The sequence below is a fragment of the Lolium rigidum genome, chromosome 6 (assembly GCF_022539505.1).
Source record: "Lolium rigidum isolate FL_2022 chromosome 6, APGP_CSIRO_Lrig_0.1, whole genome shotgun sequence".
Taxonomy (NCBI): domain Eukaryota; kingdom Viridiplantae; phylum Streptophyta; class Magnoliopsida; order Poales; family Poaceae; genus Lolium; species Lolium rigidum.
Genome location: NC_061513.1, coordinates 250,914,449 through 250,932,611, shown reverse-complemented (window position 1 = coordinate 250,932,611; position 18,163 = coordinate 250,914,449). Strand labels below are relative to the sequence as shown.

The window sequence follows — 18,163 nt, the reverse complement described above, 5'->3', positions numbered from 1 at the left end:
TCTATTCCTCCTACATATGCATGAAGGTGACGAGTGTGCATGCTATGCTAGTACTTGGTTTAGTCTGTTGATCTATCTTACACTATAAGGTTACTAAAACATGAGCATTATTGTGGAGCTTGTTAACTCCGGCATTGAGGGTTCGTGTAATCCTACGCAATGTGTTTATCATCCAACAAAAGTGTAGAGTATGCATTTATCTATTACTGTTATGTGATCAATGTTGAGAGTGTCCACTAGTGAAAGTCTAATCCCTAGGCCTTGTTCCTAAATACTGCTATCGCTGCTTGTTTACTGTTTTACTGCGTTACTACTGCTGCAATACTACCACCATCAACTACACGCTAGCAAGCTATTTTCTGGCACCGTTGCTACTGATCATACTTATTTATACCACCTGTATTTCACTATCTCTTCGCCGAACTAGTGCACCTATTAGGTGTGTTGGGGACACAAGAGACTTCTTGCTTTGTGGTTGCAGGGTTGCATAAGAGGGATATCTTTGACCTCTTCCTCCCCGAGTTCGATAAACCTTGGGTGATCCACTTAAGGGAAAACTTGCTGCTGTTCTACAAACCTCTGCTCTTGGAGGCCCAACACTGTCTACAGGAAAGGAGGGGGAACGTAGACATCAAGCACTTTTCTGGCGCCGTTGCCGGGGAGGAAAGGTAAAAGGTACTCACACTCCGGACCTCGGCTACCAAGCTATTTTCCACCGTTGTAAGTACTCGAAGCTATTTCCTTTAGATCCTGCAATTGCATCTTTTTGTTTCTTGTTTACACTAGTTTGGCATAATGGACAACAATGAGCTTTTTATTCTATTTCCTGAGTTAAGACATGGATGGTTTGATCCGAAAATTAAAAAACCCATGGAACATGTTAGTATGAACACTTTGAATACCATTGTTGCTAATGATATGGAAAATTCTAAGCTTGGGGAAGCTGGTTTTGATGAGCATGATCTTTTTAATCCACCAAGCATTGAGGAGAAAATTTTCTTTGATGATACTTTGCCTCCTATATATGATGATTATAATGATAGTAGTCTTTTGTTGCCACCTGTTATGGAGGATAAATTTGATTATGAATACAATATGCCTCCTATATTTGATGATGAGAATAATAATGATAGCTACTTTGTTGAATTTGCTCCCACTACAACTAATAAAATTGACTATGCTTATGTGGAGAGTAATTATTTTATGCATGAGACTCATGATAAGAATGCTTTATGTGATAGTTATATTGTTGAGTTTGCTCATGATGCTACTGAAAGTTATTATGAGAGAGGAAAATATGGTTGTAGAAATTTTCATGTTACTAAAACACCTCTCTATGTGCTGAAATTTTTGAAGCTACACTTGTTTTATCTTCCTATGCTTGTTACTTTGCTTTTCATGAACTTGTTTACTTACAAGATTCCTATGCATAGGAAGCATGTTAGACTTAAATGTGTTTTGGATTTGCCTCTTGATGCTCTCTTTTGCTTCAACTACTATTTCTTGCGAGTGCATCATTAAAACTGCTGAGCCCATCTTAATGGCTATAAAGAAAAGAACTTCTTGGGAGATAACCCATGTGTTATTTTGCTACAGTACTTTGTTTTATATTTGTGTCTTGGAAGTTGTTTACTACTGTAGCAACCTCTCCTTATCTTAGTTTTGTGTTTTGTTGTGCCAAGTAAAGCCGTTGATAGAAAAGTAAGTACTAGATTTGGATTACTGCGCAGTTCCAGATTTCTTTGCTGTCACGAATCTGGGTCCACATCCCTGTAGGTAGCTCAGAAAATTAAGCCAATTTACGTGCATGATCCTCAGATATGTACGCAACTTTCATTCAATTTGAGCATTTTCATTTGAGCAAGTCTGGTGCCATTTTAAAATTCGTCAATACGAACTGTTCTGTTTTGACAGATTCTGCCTTTTATTTCGCATTGCCTCTTTTGCTATGTTGGATGAATTTCTTTGATCCACTAATGTCCAGTAGCATTATGCAATGTCCAGAAGTGTTAAGAATGATTGTGTCACCTCTGAATATGTCAATTTATATTGTGCACTAACCCTCTAATGAGTTGTTTCGAGTTTGGTGTGGAGGAAGTTTTCAAGGATCAAGAGAGGAGTATGATGCAACATGATCAAGGAGAGTGAAAGCTCTAAGCTTGGGGATGCCCCGGTGGTTCATCCCTGCATATTTCAAGAAGACTCAAGCGTCTAAGCTTGGGGATGCCCAAGGCATCCCCTTCTTCATCGACAACATTATCAGGTTCCTTCTCTTGAAACTATATTTTTATTCCATCACATCTTATGTGCTTTACTTGGAGCGTCTGTTTGTTTTTGTTTTTGTTTGTGTTTGAATAAATTGGATTACATCATGCTTGTGTGGGAGAGAGACACGCTCCGCTGCAGCATATGGACAAGTATGTCCTTGGTTTCTACTCATAGTATTCATGGCGAAGTTTCTCCTTCGTTAAATTGTTATATGGTTGGAATTGGAAAATGATACATGTAGTAATTGCTATAAATGTCTTGGGTAATGTGATACTTGGCAATTGTTGTGCTCATGATTAAGCTCTTGCATCATATGCTTTGCACCCATTAATGAAGAAATACATAGAGCATGCTAAAATTTGGTTTGCATATTTGGTTTCTCTAAGGTCTAGATAATTTCTAGTATTGAGTTTGAACAACAAGGAAGATGGTGTAGAGTCTTATAATGTTTTCAATATGTCCTTTATGTGAGTTTTGCTGCACCGGTTCATCCTTGTGTTTGTTTCAAATAAGCCTTGCTAGCCTAAACCTTGTATCGAGAGGGAATACTTCTCATGCATCCAAATCCTTGAGCCAAACAACACTATGCCATTTGTGTCCACCATACCTACCTACTACATGGTATTTTCCGCCATTCCAAAGTAAATTGCTTGAGTGCTACCTTTAAAATTCCATCATTCACCTTTGCAATATATAGCTCATGGGACAAATAGCTTAAAAACTATTGTGGTATTGAATATGTAATTATGCACTTTATCTCTTATTAAGTTGCTTGTTGTGCGATAACCATGTTCACTTGGGGACGCCATCAACTACTCTTTGTTGAATTTCATGTGAGTTGCTATGCATGTTCGTCTTGTCCGAAGTAAGAGCGATCTACCACCCTATGGTTAAGCATGCATATTGTTAGAGAAGAACATTGGGCCGCTAACTAAAGCCATGATCCATGGTGGAAGTTTCAGTTTTGGACATATATCCTCAATCTCAAATGAGAAAATTATTAATTGTTGTTATATGCTTATGCATAAAAGAGGAGTCCATTATCACGTTGTCTATGTTGTCCCGGTATGGATGTCTAAGTTGAAGAATAATCAATAGCGAGAAATCCAATGCGAGCTTTCTCCTTAGACCTTTGTACAGGCGGCATAGAGGTACCCCTTTGTGACACTTGGTAAAAACAATGCATTGTGATGATCCGGTAGTCCAAGCTAATTAGGACAAGGTGCGGGCACTATTAGTACACTATGCATGAGGCTTGCAACTTATAAGATATAATTTACATGATGCATATGCTTTATTACTACCGTTGACAAAATTGTTTCATGTTTTCAAAATCAAAGCTCTAGCACAAATATAGCAATCGATGCTTTTCCTCTATGGAGGACCATTCTTTTACTTTCAATGTTGAGTCAGTTCACCTATTTCTCTCCACCTCAAGAAGCAAACACTTGTGTGAACTGTGCATTGATTCCTACATACTTGCTTATTGCACTTATTATATTACTCTATGTTGACAATATCCATGAGATATACATGTTACAAGTTGAAAGCAACCGCTGAAACTTAATCTTCTTTTGTGTTGCTTCAATGCCTTTACTTTGAATTATTGCTTTATGAGTTAACTCTTATGCAAGACTTATTGATGCTTGTCTTGAAGTGCTATTCATGAAAAGTCTTTGCTTTATGATTCACTTCTTTACTCATGTCATATACATTGTTTTGATCGCTGCATTCACTACATATGCTTTACAAATAGTATGATCAAGGTTATGATGGCATGTCACTCCAGAAATTATCCGTGTTATCGTTTTACCTCGCTCGGGACGAGCAGAACTAAGCTTGGGGATGCTGATACGTCTCCGACGTATCGATAATTTCTTATGTTCCATGCCACATTATTGATGTTATCTACATGTTTTATGCACACTTTATGTCATATTCGTGCATTTTCCGGAACTAACCTATTAACAAGATGCCGAAGTGCCGGTTCTCGTTTTCTCGCTGTTTTTGGTTTCAGAAATCCTAGTAACGAAATATTCTCGGAATCGGACGAAATCAACGCCCAAGTTCCTATTTTCATCGGAAGCATCCAGAACACCCGGGAAGGACCAGAGGGGAGCCCTGGGGGCCCCACACCACACCCCGGCGCGGCCAGGGGGGGGGCCGCGCCCCCCTATAGTGTGGGCCCCCCAGAAGCCCTCCTGCGCCGCCTCTTCGCCTATATAAAGCTCCTGACCTAAAAACCTCGACACCAATTGACGAAACTCCAGAAAGACTCCAGGGGCGCCGCCACCGTCGCGAAACTCCAATTCGGGGGACAGAACTCTGTTCCGGCACCCTGCCGGGACGGGGAAGTGCCCCCGGAAGGCTTCTCCATCGACACCGCTGCCATCTCCACCGCCATCTTCATCACCGCTGCTGCTCCCATGAGGAGGGAGTAGTTCTCCATCGAGGCTCGGGGCTGTACCGGTAGCTATGTGGTTAATCTCTCTCCTATGTACCTCAATACAATGATCTCATGAGCTGCTTTACATGATTGAGATTCATATGAGTTTTGTATCACTACTATCTATGTGCTACTCTAGCAAAGTTATTAAAGTAGTTCTATTCCTCCCGCACGTGTGTAAAGGTGACAAGTGTGTGCACCGTGTTAGTACTTGGTTTATGCTATGATCATGATCTCTTGTAGATTGCGAAGTTAACTATTGCTATGATAATATTGATGTGATCTATTCCTCCTACATATGCATGAAGGTGACAGTGTGCATGCTATGCTAGTACTTGGTTTAGTCTATTGATCTATCTTACACTAAAGGTTACTTAAACATGAGCATTATTGTGGAGCTTGTTAACTCCGGCATTGAGGGTTTGTGTAATCCTACGCAATGTGTTTATCATCCAACAAAAGTGTAGAGTATGCATTTATCTATCCTGTTATGTGATCAATGTTGAGAGTGTCCACTAGTGAAAGTGTAATCCCTAGGCCTTGTTCCTAAATATCGCTATCGCTGCTTGTTTATCTGTTTTACTCGCGTTACTATCGCTGCAATACTACCACCATCAACTACACACCAGCAAGCTATTTTCTGGCACCGTTGCTACTGATCATACTTATTTATACCACCTGTATTTCACTATCTCTTCGCCGAACTAGTGCACCTATTAGGTGTGTTGGGGACACAAGAGACTTCTTGCTTTGTGGTTGCAGGGTTGCATAAGAGGGATATCTTTGACCTCTTCCTCCCTGAGTTCGATAAACCTTGGGTGATCCACTTAAGGGAAAACTTGCTGCTGTTCTACAAACCTCTGCTCTTGGAGGCCCAACACTGTCTACAGGAAAGGAGGGGGAACGTAGACATCAAGAGGTCAAAGATATCCCTCTCAAGCAACCCTGCAATTACGATACAAGAAGTCTCTTGTGTCCCCAACACACCTAATACACTTGTCAGATGTATAGGTGCACTAGTTCGGCGAAGAGATAGTGAAATACAAGTAATATGGATGTATATGAGCGGTAATAGCAATCTGAAATAAATATGGCAGCGAGTAAACATGCAGTGGAACAGTAAATAAACAGAGATTCGATGTTTGGAAACAAGGCCTAGGGATCATACTTTCACTAGTGGACACTCTCAACATTGCAATCACAATGGAATATAAATATAAGCACTTCACTATGATATTCTGAATTACTCTCTGGCAAGATAACGAACACTAATTCATCATATAGGCAAACCTTGAAGATGTATTCCCAAGTACTAATAAACACCCCACGCTGTCACTGTGAGCATTCATAGGAGGTACTAACACACCACAATTTCATAGAGACATCCAACTCAAATCATAATCCAGTGAACAAGTATTCTGTGAAATATAGCCTAAGAGACCCACACGGTGCACACACTATCACCTTTACACACGTGGGACAAGGAGTCTCCGGAGATCACATAAGTAAAATCCACTTGAATAGCATAACGACATCTAGATTACAAAGCTCATCATATGGATCTCAATCATGTAAGGCAGCTCATGAGATCATTGTATTGAAGTACATGGGAGAGAGATTAACCACATAGCTACCGGTACAGCCCTTAGCCTCGAGGGAGAACTACTCCCTCCTCATCATGGGAGATAGCAGCGGTGATGAAGATGGCGGTGGTGTCGATGGAGATGCCTTCCGGGGGCAATTCCCCGTCCCGGTGGCGTGCCGGAACAGAGACTTTTGTCCCCCGAATCTTGGCTTCGCGATGGTGGCGGCTCTGGAAGGTTTTCCGTATCGTGGCTTATTCATTTAGGGTTTTCGCGACGGAGGCTTTAAGTAGGCGGAAGGGCAGCCTCGGAGGGGCCCTGGTGGGGCCACACCATAGGGGGGCGCGCCCCACCCCTTGGCCGCGCCGCCCTGGCGTGTGGGGCCCCCTAGCTCCCCTCTGGTCTCTCTCCGGTGTTCTGGAAGCTTCGTGGAAATATAAGATCGTGCGCGTTGATTTCGTCCAATTCTGAGAATATTTCCTATGTAGGATTTCTAAACCAAAAACAGCAGAAAACAGGAACTGGCTCTTCGGCATCTTGTTAATAGGTTAGTGCCGGAAAATGCATAAATATGACATAAAGTGTGTATAAAACATGTGAGTATCATCAATAAAGTAGAATGGAACATAAGAAATTATAGATACGTTGGAGACATATCAATATCATCCACTGGGTAAGTACCCGAGGTGGGACGAGAGATGCGTATCCAACGACCAACAGGGTCCCAACAGCGATAGCCCTTATGCTCATCACTGTATCCGAGAAAAACACACTCAACAGACTGAGCGGTCAGCTTGGTGCATTCGCGAGGAGAGAGAAGGACATAGCAAACGCAACCAAATAAAAGAAGAGTCGAATAGTCGGGAGAGCGACCAGAAAGACGCTCGAGAGGAATGCCACCGTGAAGGGCTGTAGAAGGCTGAATGTTAATGAGGTTAGTCGCCGTAGCGACAGCCTCGGACCAGAAATGCGGCGGAAGAGAGGAATCAATCATCATAGCACGGGTAGTCTCAAGAATATGACGATGCTTACGCTCGGCGACACCATTTTGAGCATGGGCGCCAGAAAACGAGAACTGAGCAAGGGTGCCCTGCTCAGCAAGAAAACCACGCAGGTGCTGGGAGATATACTCTTCTGCAGAATCAACACGAAACACACGAATAGGTGTGGAATACAGAGTACGAACCATGGCTGCAAAACGATGATAAATAGAGAGTACCTCACTGCGAGAGAGCATAAGGAACAACTAGGTGTACCGCGAAAAATCATCAATAAACAAAATATAGTATCGATGACCCCCTTTCGAAGGAAAGGGAGCCGGAACCCAAACATCTGAATGAACTAAATCAAAAGGTCGCTGAGATACAGACGCACTAGTAGGATAGGGAAGCTGAATCTTTTTGCCTAACCTAGAACCCTGACACGAATGCAAAGACACGTCTCCTGAGACAGACCCCAGAAGACCACTACGAACTAATGACGATAAACGGGAGCCACAGAGGTGACCCAATCGATGATGCCACTGCTAAAAAGATCCAGTGACAGAAGCAACAACCGCAGGAGAACTGGCAGATGAAGTGTCAGCAGAGGGAACGCGAAGCAGTCTAACTCCCAGAGCCCCGAGGATTCAAGGCTGCGAGGGCCAGCTCCAACCAGGGCCCGTGTACGGCGGTCCTGAATAGCACAAGAATCGGCGTCAAGGATGACGCGACAACCATAATCAGTAAGCTGACTAGTAGAAAACAAGTTCATCTTAAGACTTGGAACATGAGAAACACCAGGGACCGAGAAAGAAGAAGTAGAAAGGGTGCCTCGACTGGAAACAGGAAGAGAGGTACCATCGGCCGTGATAACACGGACATGAGAAACAAGAGAACGAAGAGCAGAAAGAATAGAAGATGCAGAGGTCATACGAAAAGAAGCTCCAGAATCCAGATACCACGGGAATGACGTACCTGACTGTGTAGAAGGTGGTGGTCGCGCGGTGCCAGAAGAGCCAGGCACAGAACCAGCAGTACCCGTCGAGGAAGAGCCTGTAGCAGCGAGCAGACCACGAAGACCACGGATAATGTCCTGACCAGATAAGGCAACAACAGAAGATCCTGAAGAACCAGCGTGACGATGAGTATAGTGCCGCGGACGTAAGCTGGGATCCCTCTGCCAGCAAGTAGAGACAGTGTGGCCAGTCCTACCACAGTAGGTGCAGGGAAGTGATGTCATACCACGAGGCTGCTAGGGCTGACTCTGGCCCTGGACTGGAGGAGAAGAGAGTATCGGTGGTGCTGGAGACCGCAACGAAGCCGGTGGCGTAGGAGGTCCGCGAGCAGATGACACAGAAGGGCCACAAGCAGCAAGAACAGAGGGAACCTCAAGCAGACCAGCACTACGAAGACGAGTCTCCTCAGCACGAAGCTCAGCAAGTACCTTAGAGAGCGGAACACGACCACGGGCAAGCAGCTATGCACGACGCGTAAACTCCTTACGGAGCCGCGACAAGAACTCAAAGCCGCGCTGAAACTCTAGATCCGCGCGCACAGTCAGACAGTAGGGACAGGTGGCACACACAACTGTACGAAGAGAATCAAGCTGACGCCAAATAGCAGCGCTCTGAGTGTAGAACTCATCAATAGTAGAATCACCCTGCTGAAGGGCATGCTCCTGGCGGACCACAGACAGGTAAAGAGCATCCCCAGATGGCTGATAACGCTGACGAAGAAAAGCCCACTGAGCAGCAGTAGTGGGAAAATCCATGAACTCAACAGCATACTGAGGCAGAACACTAGAGGTGAGAACAGCAGCAGCACGAGCATCCTCATCTATCCACTGAGTGTAGTCAGTCAGATCCAGCCTGTAAGTCGCAACGGCAGTAGAGTGGTCCTGGACCTTCCGGTCATAATCAGCCAGAGCACTAGCATCAGCACTCGTGGCTGCATCCTTATCCGCCTGAGTAGCATCAGGGGCAAGGGCAACGGGGGTCGGTGCAACAAGCGCCGTAGGAGCAACGGGGCGCAACGGATAGGAGACCTCCCCAGAAAGCACACCCCAAAGACGAAGACCGCGCATGTGGACACGCATGAAGGCAGAAAAATCATGGTAATTCGCGCCATCAAAAATCACGGGGCAGCGAGGAATCGCAACATAGCCCGATGAGGAAGACATAGCTCTCTTTTTTTCTTCTTCAGATCAGATCGAAACTGACCAGATCGAGAACGCACGCGAGCCAAAGAACTCGAACGCGGCGTAGGCAGAGGCAGGGCCGGACGGGCGGCCGGGAGCAGCGGCCGACGGTGGGTGGCCTGCGGCGGCCGGCGAGGAACGGCGGCGGACGGCAGGAGGCTACCGGGAAGAAGAAATCTGGCCAGGGGCATAGCGGGAGATGGCCGGCGACCGGAGGATGGCTGGGAAGGAGAGGAGGCGGCCGGGAAGAGGAGCCGGCGACGAACAACGTCCGGAGGTGCGGCGGCCGGAACAAGCAAAAAAACCATCCATACGGACTAGAAGAGGAAGAGGACCAATTTTTGCTCCGATACCATGTTAGGGCAATATGTTTGTTGTATTACCAGGGGCCAAAGGCCACAATATATAGTACATGTACAGGTGCAAATATGCAGGGAGCCCCCTAACATATGGGGAAACTACAAGATATAGATATATACATCTAACAAAGATGATGATGACCACGCCGGAGGGGGGTGGAGTCCACCGGAGGCGATTCTGGTAGTGTTTCCCCTCTCCAATCCCCATCGGTGACGGCATGCTAACTCTCTGTTTATGTGTTTTTATCTCCGCCGTCGTAGCCTCGAGGAAACCCTAGGTTTTTTACAGGGATATAGGGTTTTTTTAAAGTCAAACAAAGTCCGCGGCCGCAAGGTTGAGGCGAATCGTACGGACGAGGGGGGAAATGAGCACAGGTGGTGCACCCATAGGGATAGGGCGCGCCACAGGCCATTTCTCCCAGCCATTGACCTCCTGGTGTCCCACTTTATAACATTTTGTTCGTCTCGAAAATTTCGAAGTCTGGCCTCTGACCTTACCCTTTTTCGAGTCGCGTAGCTTTTGAAAAGTTAAAAATACTACCATAAGGTGTTTTCTGTCAAACAGAGTTAAAACCAGAGGAGAGGAGATTGTTTAGAAAATTCCCGAAAACAATATGAAACATGAAAATAACATTATATAATATGCGAATATGTGGGAATATGTGGTAATAAACTACAAAGTTCATGTATGCATTTTACATGCATCAATCAGTAATCACCATAAGAACAGAAAGCTTCAAACATATAAATGATCTCTTTGGGATGATTGTGCACTTTATTTTTTTATTTCTTCATTATGTTGATGTCTTGAAGGTACACATGAGAGGTCGTTCAATCTCCTCCTCCTCCTTCAAGACATACTTGACATAGGCTCAACTCTCTAATGACCAATCTTCGGATTACTCCTTTAGTAACACCTTTGTCATCGATTGATCTTCTTCACTTAATTATTATTTCAACCTTGAAGCCAATATATGATTCAAGCACTGGTCGATATGAACATAAATAACACATTTTATATTTGAGAGTTGGGGACATGTGTTCCCATATTATCTCTCTTCATTGTTTTCAAATGTTATCTTTCTTTGCAATGTTGCTCGATATAATGATAATCCTATACATATTGTCCTCATTTTCACCTCGATGGACTTAGATGCTTAAATACACCCTTCTTCCTTATTTGTAAGGCAATCTGACTAGCAAGATGTGAGTCATGTGTCATAAAATTTATGATGCTTTAAAATTATTTCCGAAGCGAACCTAAGGTGTAATTTGTGTGGTTTATGATCAATATTTTATTAGTCAAATTAACGTTTCAACTTACTATCTCTATTCTTCAAAAGAAGGCTTGTAATTTTTTTAAAGTCAAAGTACGTAAAGTTTGACCATCTTTTTAAATCATTAGCATTTACAATAGAAAACCATTATACTTAGATACACCATGAAATCCTCTCAAAAAAGATACACCATGAATATTTTTTTTCGTGTTGTATAGTGTGGTATAGTTATTGATAGTTTTTTTTATGAGCTTTGACAAATTTTACACCATATATTTATTTTTTGAAAAGATTTCAGGACATGTTTTTAGGAACTGAGGGGATGATTGAGTTTTGGGTTGCGTTTGCATATTAGGAAGGAGCTAGGGAGTAGAATAGTAGATGCATGTGTACATCTCAAAGTACACATAAATCCATGTATCCGTACGTACATCAAACATCAGGTCTAGTTAGTCACCCAGCAATTAATCACAAGAGCAACCCGAACCCGTTAGGCTGGTGCCAATGCACCACACCATTATACCCTATCACGTCAGTTTTTTTCCTCACTCTCACCCCACTCTCACTCCACGGTGCCAGTGCACGGGCTATAGTGCCAGCTCTCACTTCTCTCTCCTCCACATCAGCTTTTCTCTCTCCTCGACATCAGCATTTTTTTTTCAGATTACAACATTAAAAATAATGCAAGGAAATTATTTTATTGAACTAAAATTGTTACCGATTACATCATTAAAAAAATTACATAAAAATTCGAAAAGATTACATAAAAATTTGAAAAAATTACATAATCTAGGTAATCTCGGCATTAGCCCACACATGCTCAATCAAATCATGCTGGAGCTATGTATACATCGGTGAGTCCCTCATTTCATTGTCCATCTGAATCCTGGCTGCTAGGCTTGGTGGTGCATGGTTGTGTATTGCAGGGCCGACATTGGAAGCAACTGTCTCATAGATGTTCTCCAAATTTGTACCACGCTCATCGTCGATGATCATGTTGTGCAGAATGACACATGCACGCATGATCAACCCAAGAGTACGCCTCGAGTAGGAGCGTCCCGGAACTGCTAGAATGTTGAACCTAGCCTTCAACACTCCAAAGGCACACTCGACATCTTTGCGCCAAGCTGATTGAGCAGAAGTGAACAGTCGATGCTTTTCACTTTGTGGAAGAGTAACACCTTTCATGAACACCGGCCAGGAGGGGTAGATGCTGTCGGCAAGGTAGTAACCATAGTTGTACTCGTGTCCATTCACCGTGAAGTTCACTACGGGTGCTTCTCCCCTAAGCACATCAGTGAACAACGGCGACTGGTTGAGTACATTGATGTCGTTGTTGGACCCGGCCACTCCAAAAAAGGCATGCCAGATCCAACGATCATACGACGCAACGGCTTCTAAGATTATGGTAGGGTGTTTGATGTCTCCCCTTGTGAATTGACCAGTATGAGCCACTTGGCAGTTCCTCCACTGTCAATGCATGCAATCGATGCTCCCTAACATGCCTGATGAACTCTCGGCGCCGTCGCGGCCGTCTTGGCTCTGCCTCCTCGTTGAGCATCTCCTCCTCATACTCCGCCTGGAATGCATCGATCATATCACCCTCCATTCCGTCGCTCGAACTGCTGCTAGACGAAGACATGGCGTTGAGAGGAGTGGAAATGGAGAGTGGAGCTGATGAAGTGAGGTGTGGAATGAGTGAAACCATATGGGGGGTATTTATAGGGGTTGGGGATGAAATTTTGAGATTTTTGGCATTTTTTCGAATTTTTTGAGCCAGCAACGGCTACCCAACGGCTAGCTGACGTGGACGAATCAGATCGCGCCACGTCAGCTAGCCGTTACACTCTCTCGCCCGCCTGTCGCCTCTCTCTTGCCCGCCTCTCGCCTCCCTCTCGCCCCCAGCGCTACCGCCCCGACGTGCCAACGCTGCCGCCTCCCTCTCGCCTCGCTATCGCCCCCAGCGCGGGCGGTAGCGGGCGATAGCGCCGGGCGCCCGCGCCACCGCCCCGCGCTCTCGTCTCGCCCCTCTCTCGCCCGCCTCTCGCCCCGACGCCGGCGCTACCGCCCCTGCTACCACCCGCGTTGGCACCAGCCTTAGGAGCATCTCGGAGACTATTGACCTAGCGCTCTACTAGCTGGCTGGCTGGCTTGACAGATTAGATTATTCCATCGCGCTCATGACTAAATCATCTATCCCCACTCTCTCCCCAGAAACCAAGACTCAATCAAAGCACCAGGGCCAATCCTCTCGCGCCTTGATCAAGGCGAGAGAGATCCTTCCATTACTTTAACCACCATCGTACCCCCGTAGACCAGCTCCGCACGAGGATTTAAACGAGCTCTCGGAGCCGATCGAGGTCAGCAAAGCAACGCAAGCTAGCTCGCTCGCTCGATCGGAACAAAGTCTCCGATACGTGTGTGACATCAACCTCGCGGGGCGCGCAAGCACAGCCGGCGGTGCGCGCGTGCCACCATGACGAGGAGGAGCCAGTTATCATCGGCCTGCGTCCTTCTCCTGCTCCTGGTGCTGCTTGCGGGCCGGCAGCAGGCGGCGGCGAAGAAGTACGCCGCCATCTTCAACTTCGGCGACTCCCTCGTGGACGCCGGCAACCTGGTTGTTGATGGAATCCCGGACTACCTCGCGACGGCGAAGCTGCCGTACGGCATGACGTACTTCGGGTACCCCACCGGGCGATGCTCCGACGGCCGTCTCGTCGTCGACTTCATCGGTACGTGATTAAGCTGGATCATCGTCGGTTATTGCCACCATTCGTGTTGTTCTGAACCGTGTTCTTGCTGTGATCGAGCAGCGCAGGAGCTGGGTCTGCCGCTGCTGCCGCCGTCCAAGGCGAAGAACGCCACCTTCCACTACGGCGCCAACTTCGCCATCACCGGGGCCACGGCGCTGGACAGGGAGTACTTCGTGGCCAAGGGTCTGGGTAAAACCATCTGGAGCTCCGGCTCCCTGCACACCCAGATCAAGTGGCTGCAGGAGATGAAGCCCAAAATCTGCAAATCCCCCGAAGGTTGGTGATGGATCGACACATGCATAGCCGTCAAATTTCTGCTGTATAGATGTACTGACGGGCACCTATGCATTGATGTGCAGAGTGCAAGGACCTGTTCCGACGGTCGCTGTTCATCGTGGGCGAGTTCGGCGGCAACGACTACAACTCCCCGCTGTTCGCGTTCCAGCCGCTGGAGGAGGTGCACAAGTTCGTGCCGGACATCGTCGACTCCATCGGCGAGGGGATCGAGAAGCTGATCGCGGAGGGGGCGGTGGAGCTGGTGGTGCCGGGGGTGCTCCCCATCGGCTGCTTCCCGGTGTACCTCTCCATCTTCCGCAAGCAGGCCGACGGGTACGGAGGCAAGAGCGGCTGCATCAAGGACCTCAACACGCTCTCCTGGGTGCACAACGTCGCGCTGCAGCGCAAGATCGCCCAGCTCCGGGAGAAGCACGCCGGCGCCGGCGTGCGCATCATGTACGCCGACTACTACACGCCCGCCATCCAGTTCGTCCTCCATGCCGAGAAGTGGGGTAAGTCAACCGTCCCCCTTCCTTCATCTCTCTCAGTTTCGCTCGTTTCCTTTCGTTTGTCTCTGCTCTGCTCCTCTCCTCGCGCGCGCTCTGCGGCCACGGCAGTTTGCGTCTCGGCAGTTAGTTCGGTTCGTTACGGAATGTGGACGTAGGGGCCCACCACCTGTCCCCGCTTTTTTTTTTGGAAGTAAAAAAGGTTTAAACTTAAAACAAAGGACAGAAAGAAGGCTTTCCATAGTACAAAATTTCCAAAACTAATATTTTTTCGCAACTCCTCAAAACCACGAAGAACTAAACGAGCTTGATTTTCGAAAAGGAATTTAAGCCACTCTCTTCATTCCATAATTCTTGTCGTGGTTTTTAGTTCAGAGGGAATACAGAAGTACGCAAATAATCGTCGAACTATTTTAATTATGAAGCTGCGTGAATCGTCATCACCATAAGCATGGGAACGGGGAAAGGGATGGGAACAAGAGAATCAACGGAGTGACCGGAGCATATGCATACATTTCCGGGCGAGCGATCCAACCCGGTGGTTAGGTAGAACTTTCCTATTCTTATGAGGTTTCGTGATCAGGTTGTACAAAGACCTTGAACTCTTCCCGTGAATAGGATGATAAAGTTTCTAGTAAGAAGCTTCGCTGGCTACTTGTCATTGTCTAGACGAGGGGTAGCTAAGCTACCTCCCGTCGTCAACATTGCAACCTGATTAAGAAATGTGGAGGAGTGGTGCTCCATCCTACAGAGATACTGCTAGTCTGCGTAGGCACGTCCGACGTGTGTCATGACGATGCGTTGATGTGACACCTAACGAAACAATCGATGACATATATAGCAGGCTATAATCGATCAAACAAAAGAACCTCCATTCTTCCGTCGTCATGAAAGTTTTGACAAAAAACCAGTTCCTCGATCAGATTAACCAATTATTCTGTGGCCATGCCAAATTAATTGGCACAAGAAGACTTTGGAACTGTCTTGGCAGGGTAATTTGCAGTAGATTATTGGAGGTATAAAGTATCCCAGCCCTCTTGAACTCATTGGGTTGTCGCAACGCACATGGTAGAGATATCTAAGCTGCTCATTGGCTCCTTTTAAAATTCAGCTATTTTTAAAATTACATTCCAGCCTTATTGGTTCCTTATCGTTGATTCCATGTGATCCGTAGCATTGACCTGTTCGGATAGTGGTACAACATGGGCTGCAATTTGGCATTTAACTGAGACAACTGGAATGTTAGGGCTTTATTGTTAGAGCCAAGAGTCGTCCATGGAAAAATATAAAACAATTGAAATAGAATCGGCAGGGTTCTGGGCATTTTACCACCTTAATCTAAAAATGCCCTCTCTTTGTACAGTTTGGACCTTGTTGTTCCCTCTTGCTTAATGAAAAGGCAGTGCTCCTGCCGGTTGCTCCAAAAAAAAAAAAAATCGGCAGGCCCTGAAATTACTATACTACTACTACTTTCCAAGTTTGTGCACACTTGTTAAACTAGGAGCTACTAGGAAGTACAGTTACAAGAAGTACAAGAGCTAAACGATACATAGATCATTTTGGGGTTACCCACTTGGCATATGCAGCTTTTCTGCACATTTGGAAGCCTCCCCTTATCACTGTTTCTAACCAAGTAATCATGCAGCAATAATAAGCCAATAAGGCAGGCATAGTGTCATGCATTATTCGGCCAAGTTGCTCGTCGGTTCTAGTACTCCGTTCATGGTATCGATAGACCACAGATTCGTGTACACATCAATGTCTAGTTTTCATTAAGGGAGAAAACGACCACTCGAGACATGATTATTAGAATCAGTCCAACTAGCCGATCTCTATCCCTGAGAAAGTGAGAAAGATCGGAGAAGTAGCAGCTGGTGTGAAGCTGTGCGCTGATTCGTCAGGACGTTCTGGATTATTAGATGCATATTGTGATGGCACGTTTTTAAACAACTAGTCTCAATGGGTTAATCTCCGTCAAATTCTGACCGCTGTTTTAAGCGAAGACGTATTCCGCAATGTTCTTTGTCTGGTCCGTTGATTGTCCTAATCTGCCACGCAAGATCAGGCAAAAAGGGGAGTACCCAAAAGTATGTATGACGCAAGTCGTGATCCGGGAATTCAGGATGGGAATAGAAAAACAATGCAACACCACATTCCACGCATTCTTAATCTTCTCAACACTGAATAGTCTGAATCGCAAAATCATGGTTCAAATTTTGTTTGGACTTCACTGCGCATTTGCTAATTTCGTTGTGTGCTGTTGTGCAGGGATGCTGAAGCAGAAGCCGAGGGCGTGCTGCGGTGCGCCGGGGGTGGGGGTCTACAACTTCAACCTCACATCCAAGTGCGGCGAGCCCGGCGCCTACTCGTGCGAGGACCCGTCCAACCACTGGAGCTGGGACGGCATCCACCTCACGGAGGCGGCCTACGGCCACATCGCCAGGGGCTGGCTCTACGGGCCATTTGCCGATCCCGCCATCGTCGAGACCCGGAACCACCAGTAGAGTACAGAGTTATTGTTTTGGCCTACTGCATGATATACCTTGGCATTGGTTACTGTATGTAGAGAAAAAGAAGAGAAGGCAAAGGACAAACATGATGTTAAAAGAAAAGGAGTAAAGAACAGACATGTCTTGTGCAGATTAATTAATTGGTTCGATTTGTGCTCTCCAATTTGGGGTGAAATGTACATGTGTCTGTTGATAAATGTTTAGCCGTGGATTACCTAACGGAATAGTGCTCAATTCTATACCTAATAATAAAGGAGCTAAGGTTTCTGCCAAAATTTTCGTCCAACTTTATTTAGACCGTTTTGCCCTCCCACCAAATCGCATAATACATCAGATTGCCCTTACCGGTTCGCTGGGCAAATATTTCCCTGTTCCTTTGTCCGTCGCCAAGCTGGACCACGAGCGCGGTGGAATAAGAACTCGGCCCAACCTTATTTGGTTCTGTCTCACGTTCCGGGCCGGGATCCACGTTCTGGGCTAGCTAAGTCTGAAAGCAAAATAACCTTATGGGCTTAGCTTCCTTGGGAGGCACGTTCGAGCTTCTCAACGACTCCAGGCTGGTCGAGGCTCCATCGTAGACTCATGTTTAGTCCCACCCTGCTTCCTTACACCTATCTCTACCGATTTATATACGTTGACAAATTGCATAGCATCACCAAGCAGAAAAAGAAAATCATCAAGCAAATTTGCGGGATTGTTGGTTGTGAGCTAATCAAATTGGGGGATTGTCTGCTGTGAGCTAATCAAATTGGGGGATTGTCTGCCGTGAGCTAATCAAATTATCAGGATTGTCGGCTGTAGATTACATCTGTAATTAAATGGATTGGTGGTGAGCTGCTGCATTCGACTATCAAAGAAAGGCTTAAACGGATTGTGGGGCAGCACCGGCAGTATCTCCTCCGAGAGATGTGTAGCAATGAAATGATAACGCCTCCTCCTACGGGCGGTCGAGATCAGCTATTGGTAAATTGTACATTGAAAAACATAAGAACTGCTCGACTGAAATAG

General features: G+C 45.9%; 1 protein-coding gene across 1 annotated transcript; it reads left to right on the top strand.

The window, feature by feature from the left end:
- The first annotated feature begins 13,265 nt into the window (after positions 1-13,265).
- On the top strand, positions 13,266-17,334 carry LOC124668263 (GDSL esterase/lipase At5g45910-like). The gene is made up of 4 exons (XM_047205431.1): positions 13,266-13,842; positions 13,924-14,139; positions 14,223-14,651; positions 16,914-17,334. The coding sequence occupies exons 1-4, from the start codon at positions 13,587-13,589 to the stop codon at positions 17,147-17,149; spliced, it is 1,137 nt and encodes a 378-aa protein (XP_047061387.1). The 5' UTR covers positions 13,266-13,586; the 3' UTR covers positions 17,150-17,334.
- Positions 17,335-18,163: the final 829 nt, after the last annotated feature.

What these genes read in the sequence shown, in the direction of transcription:
- LOC124668263 (XM_047205431.1), top strand. Translation starts at nt 13,587, where the DNA reads ATGACGAGGAGGAGCCAGTTATCATCGGCCTGCGTCCTTCTCCTGCTC. An exon ending in AATCTGCAAATCCCCCGAAG is followed by an intron (nt 14,140 to 14,222) that starts GTTGGTGATGGA and finishes ATTGATGTGCAG; the next exon opens with AGTGCAAGGACCTGTTCCGA. An exon ending in CCTCCATGCCGAGAAGTGGG is followed by an intron (nt 14,652 to 16,913) that starts GTAAGTCAACCG and finishes GCTGTTGTGCAG; the next exon opens with GGATGCTGAAGCAGAAGCCG.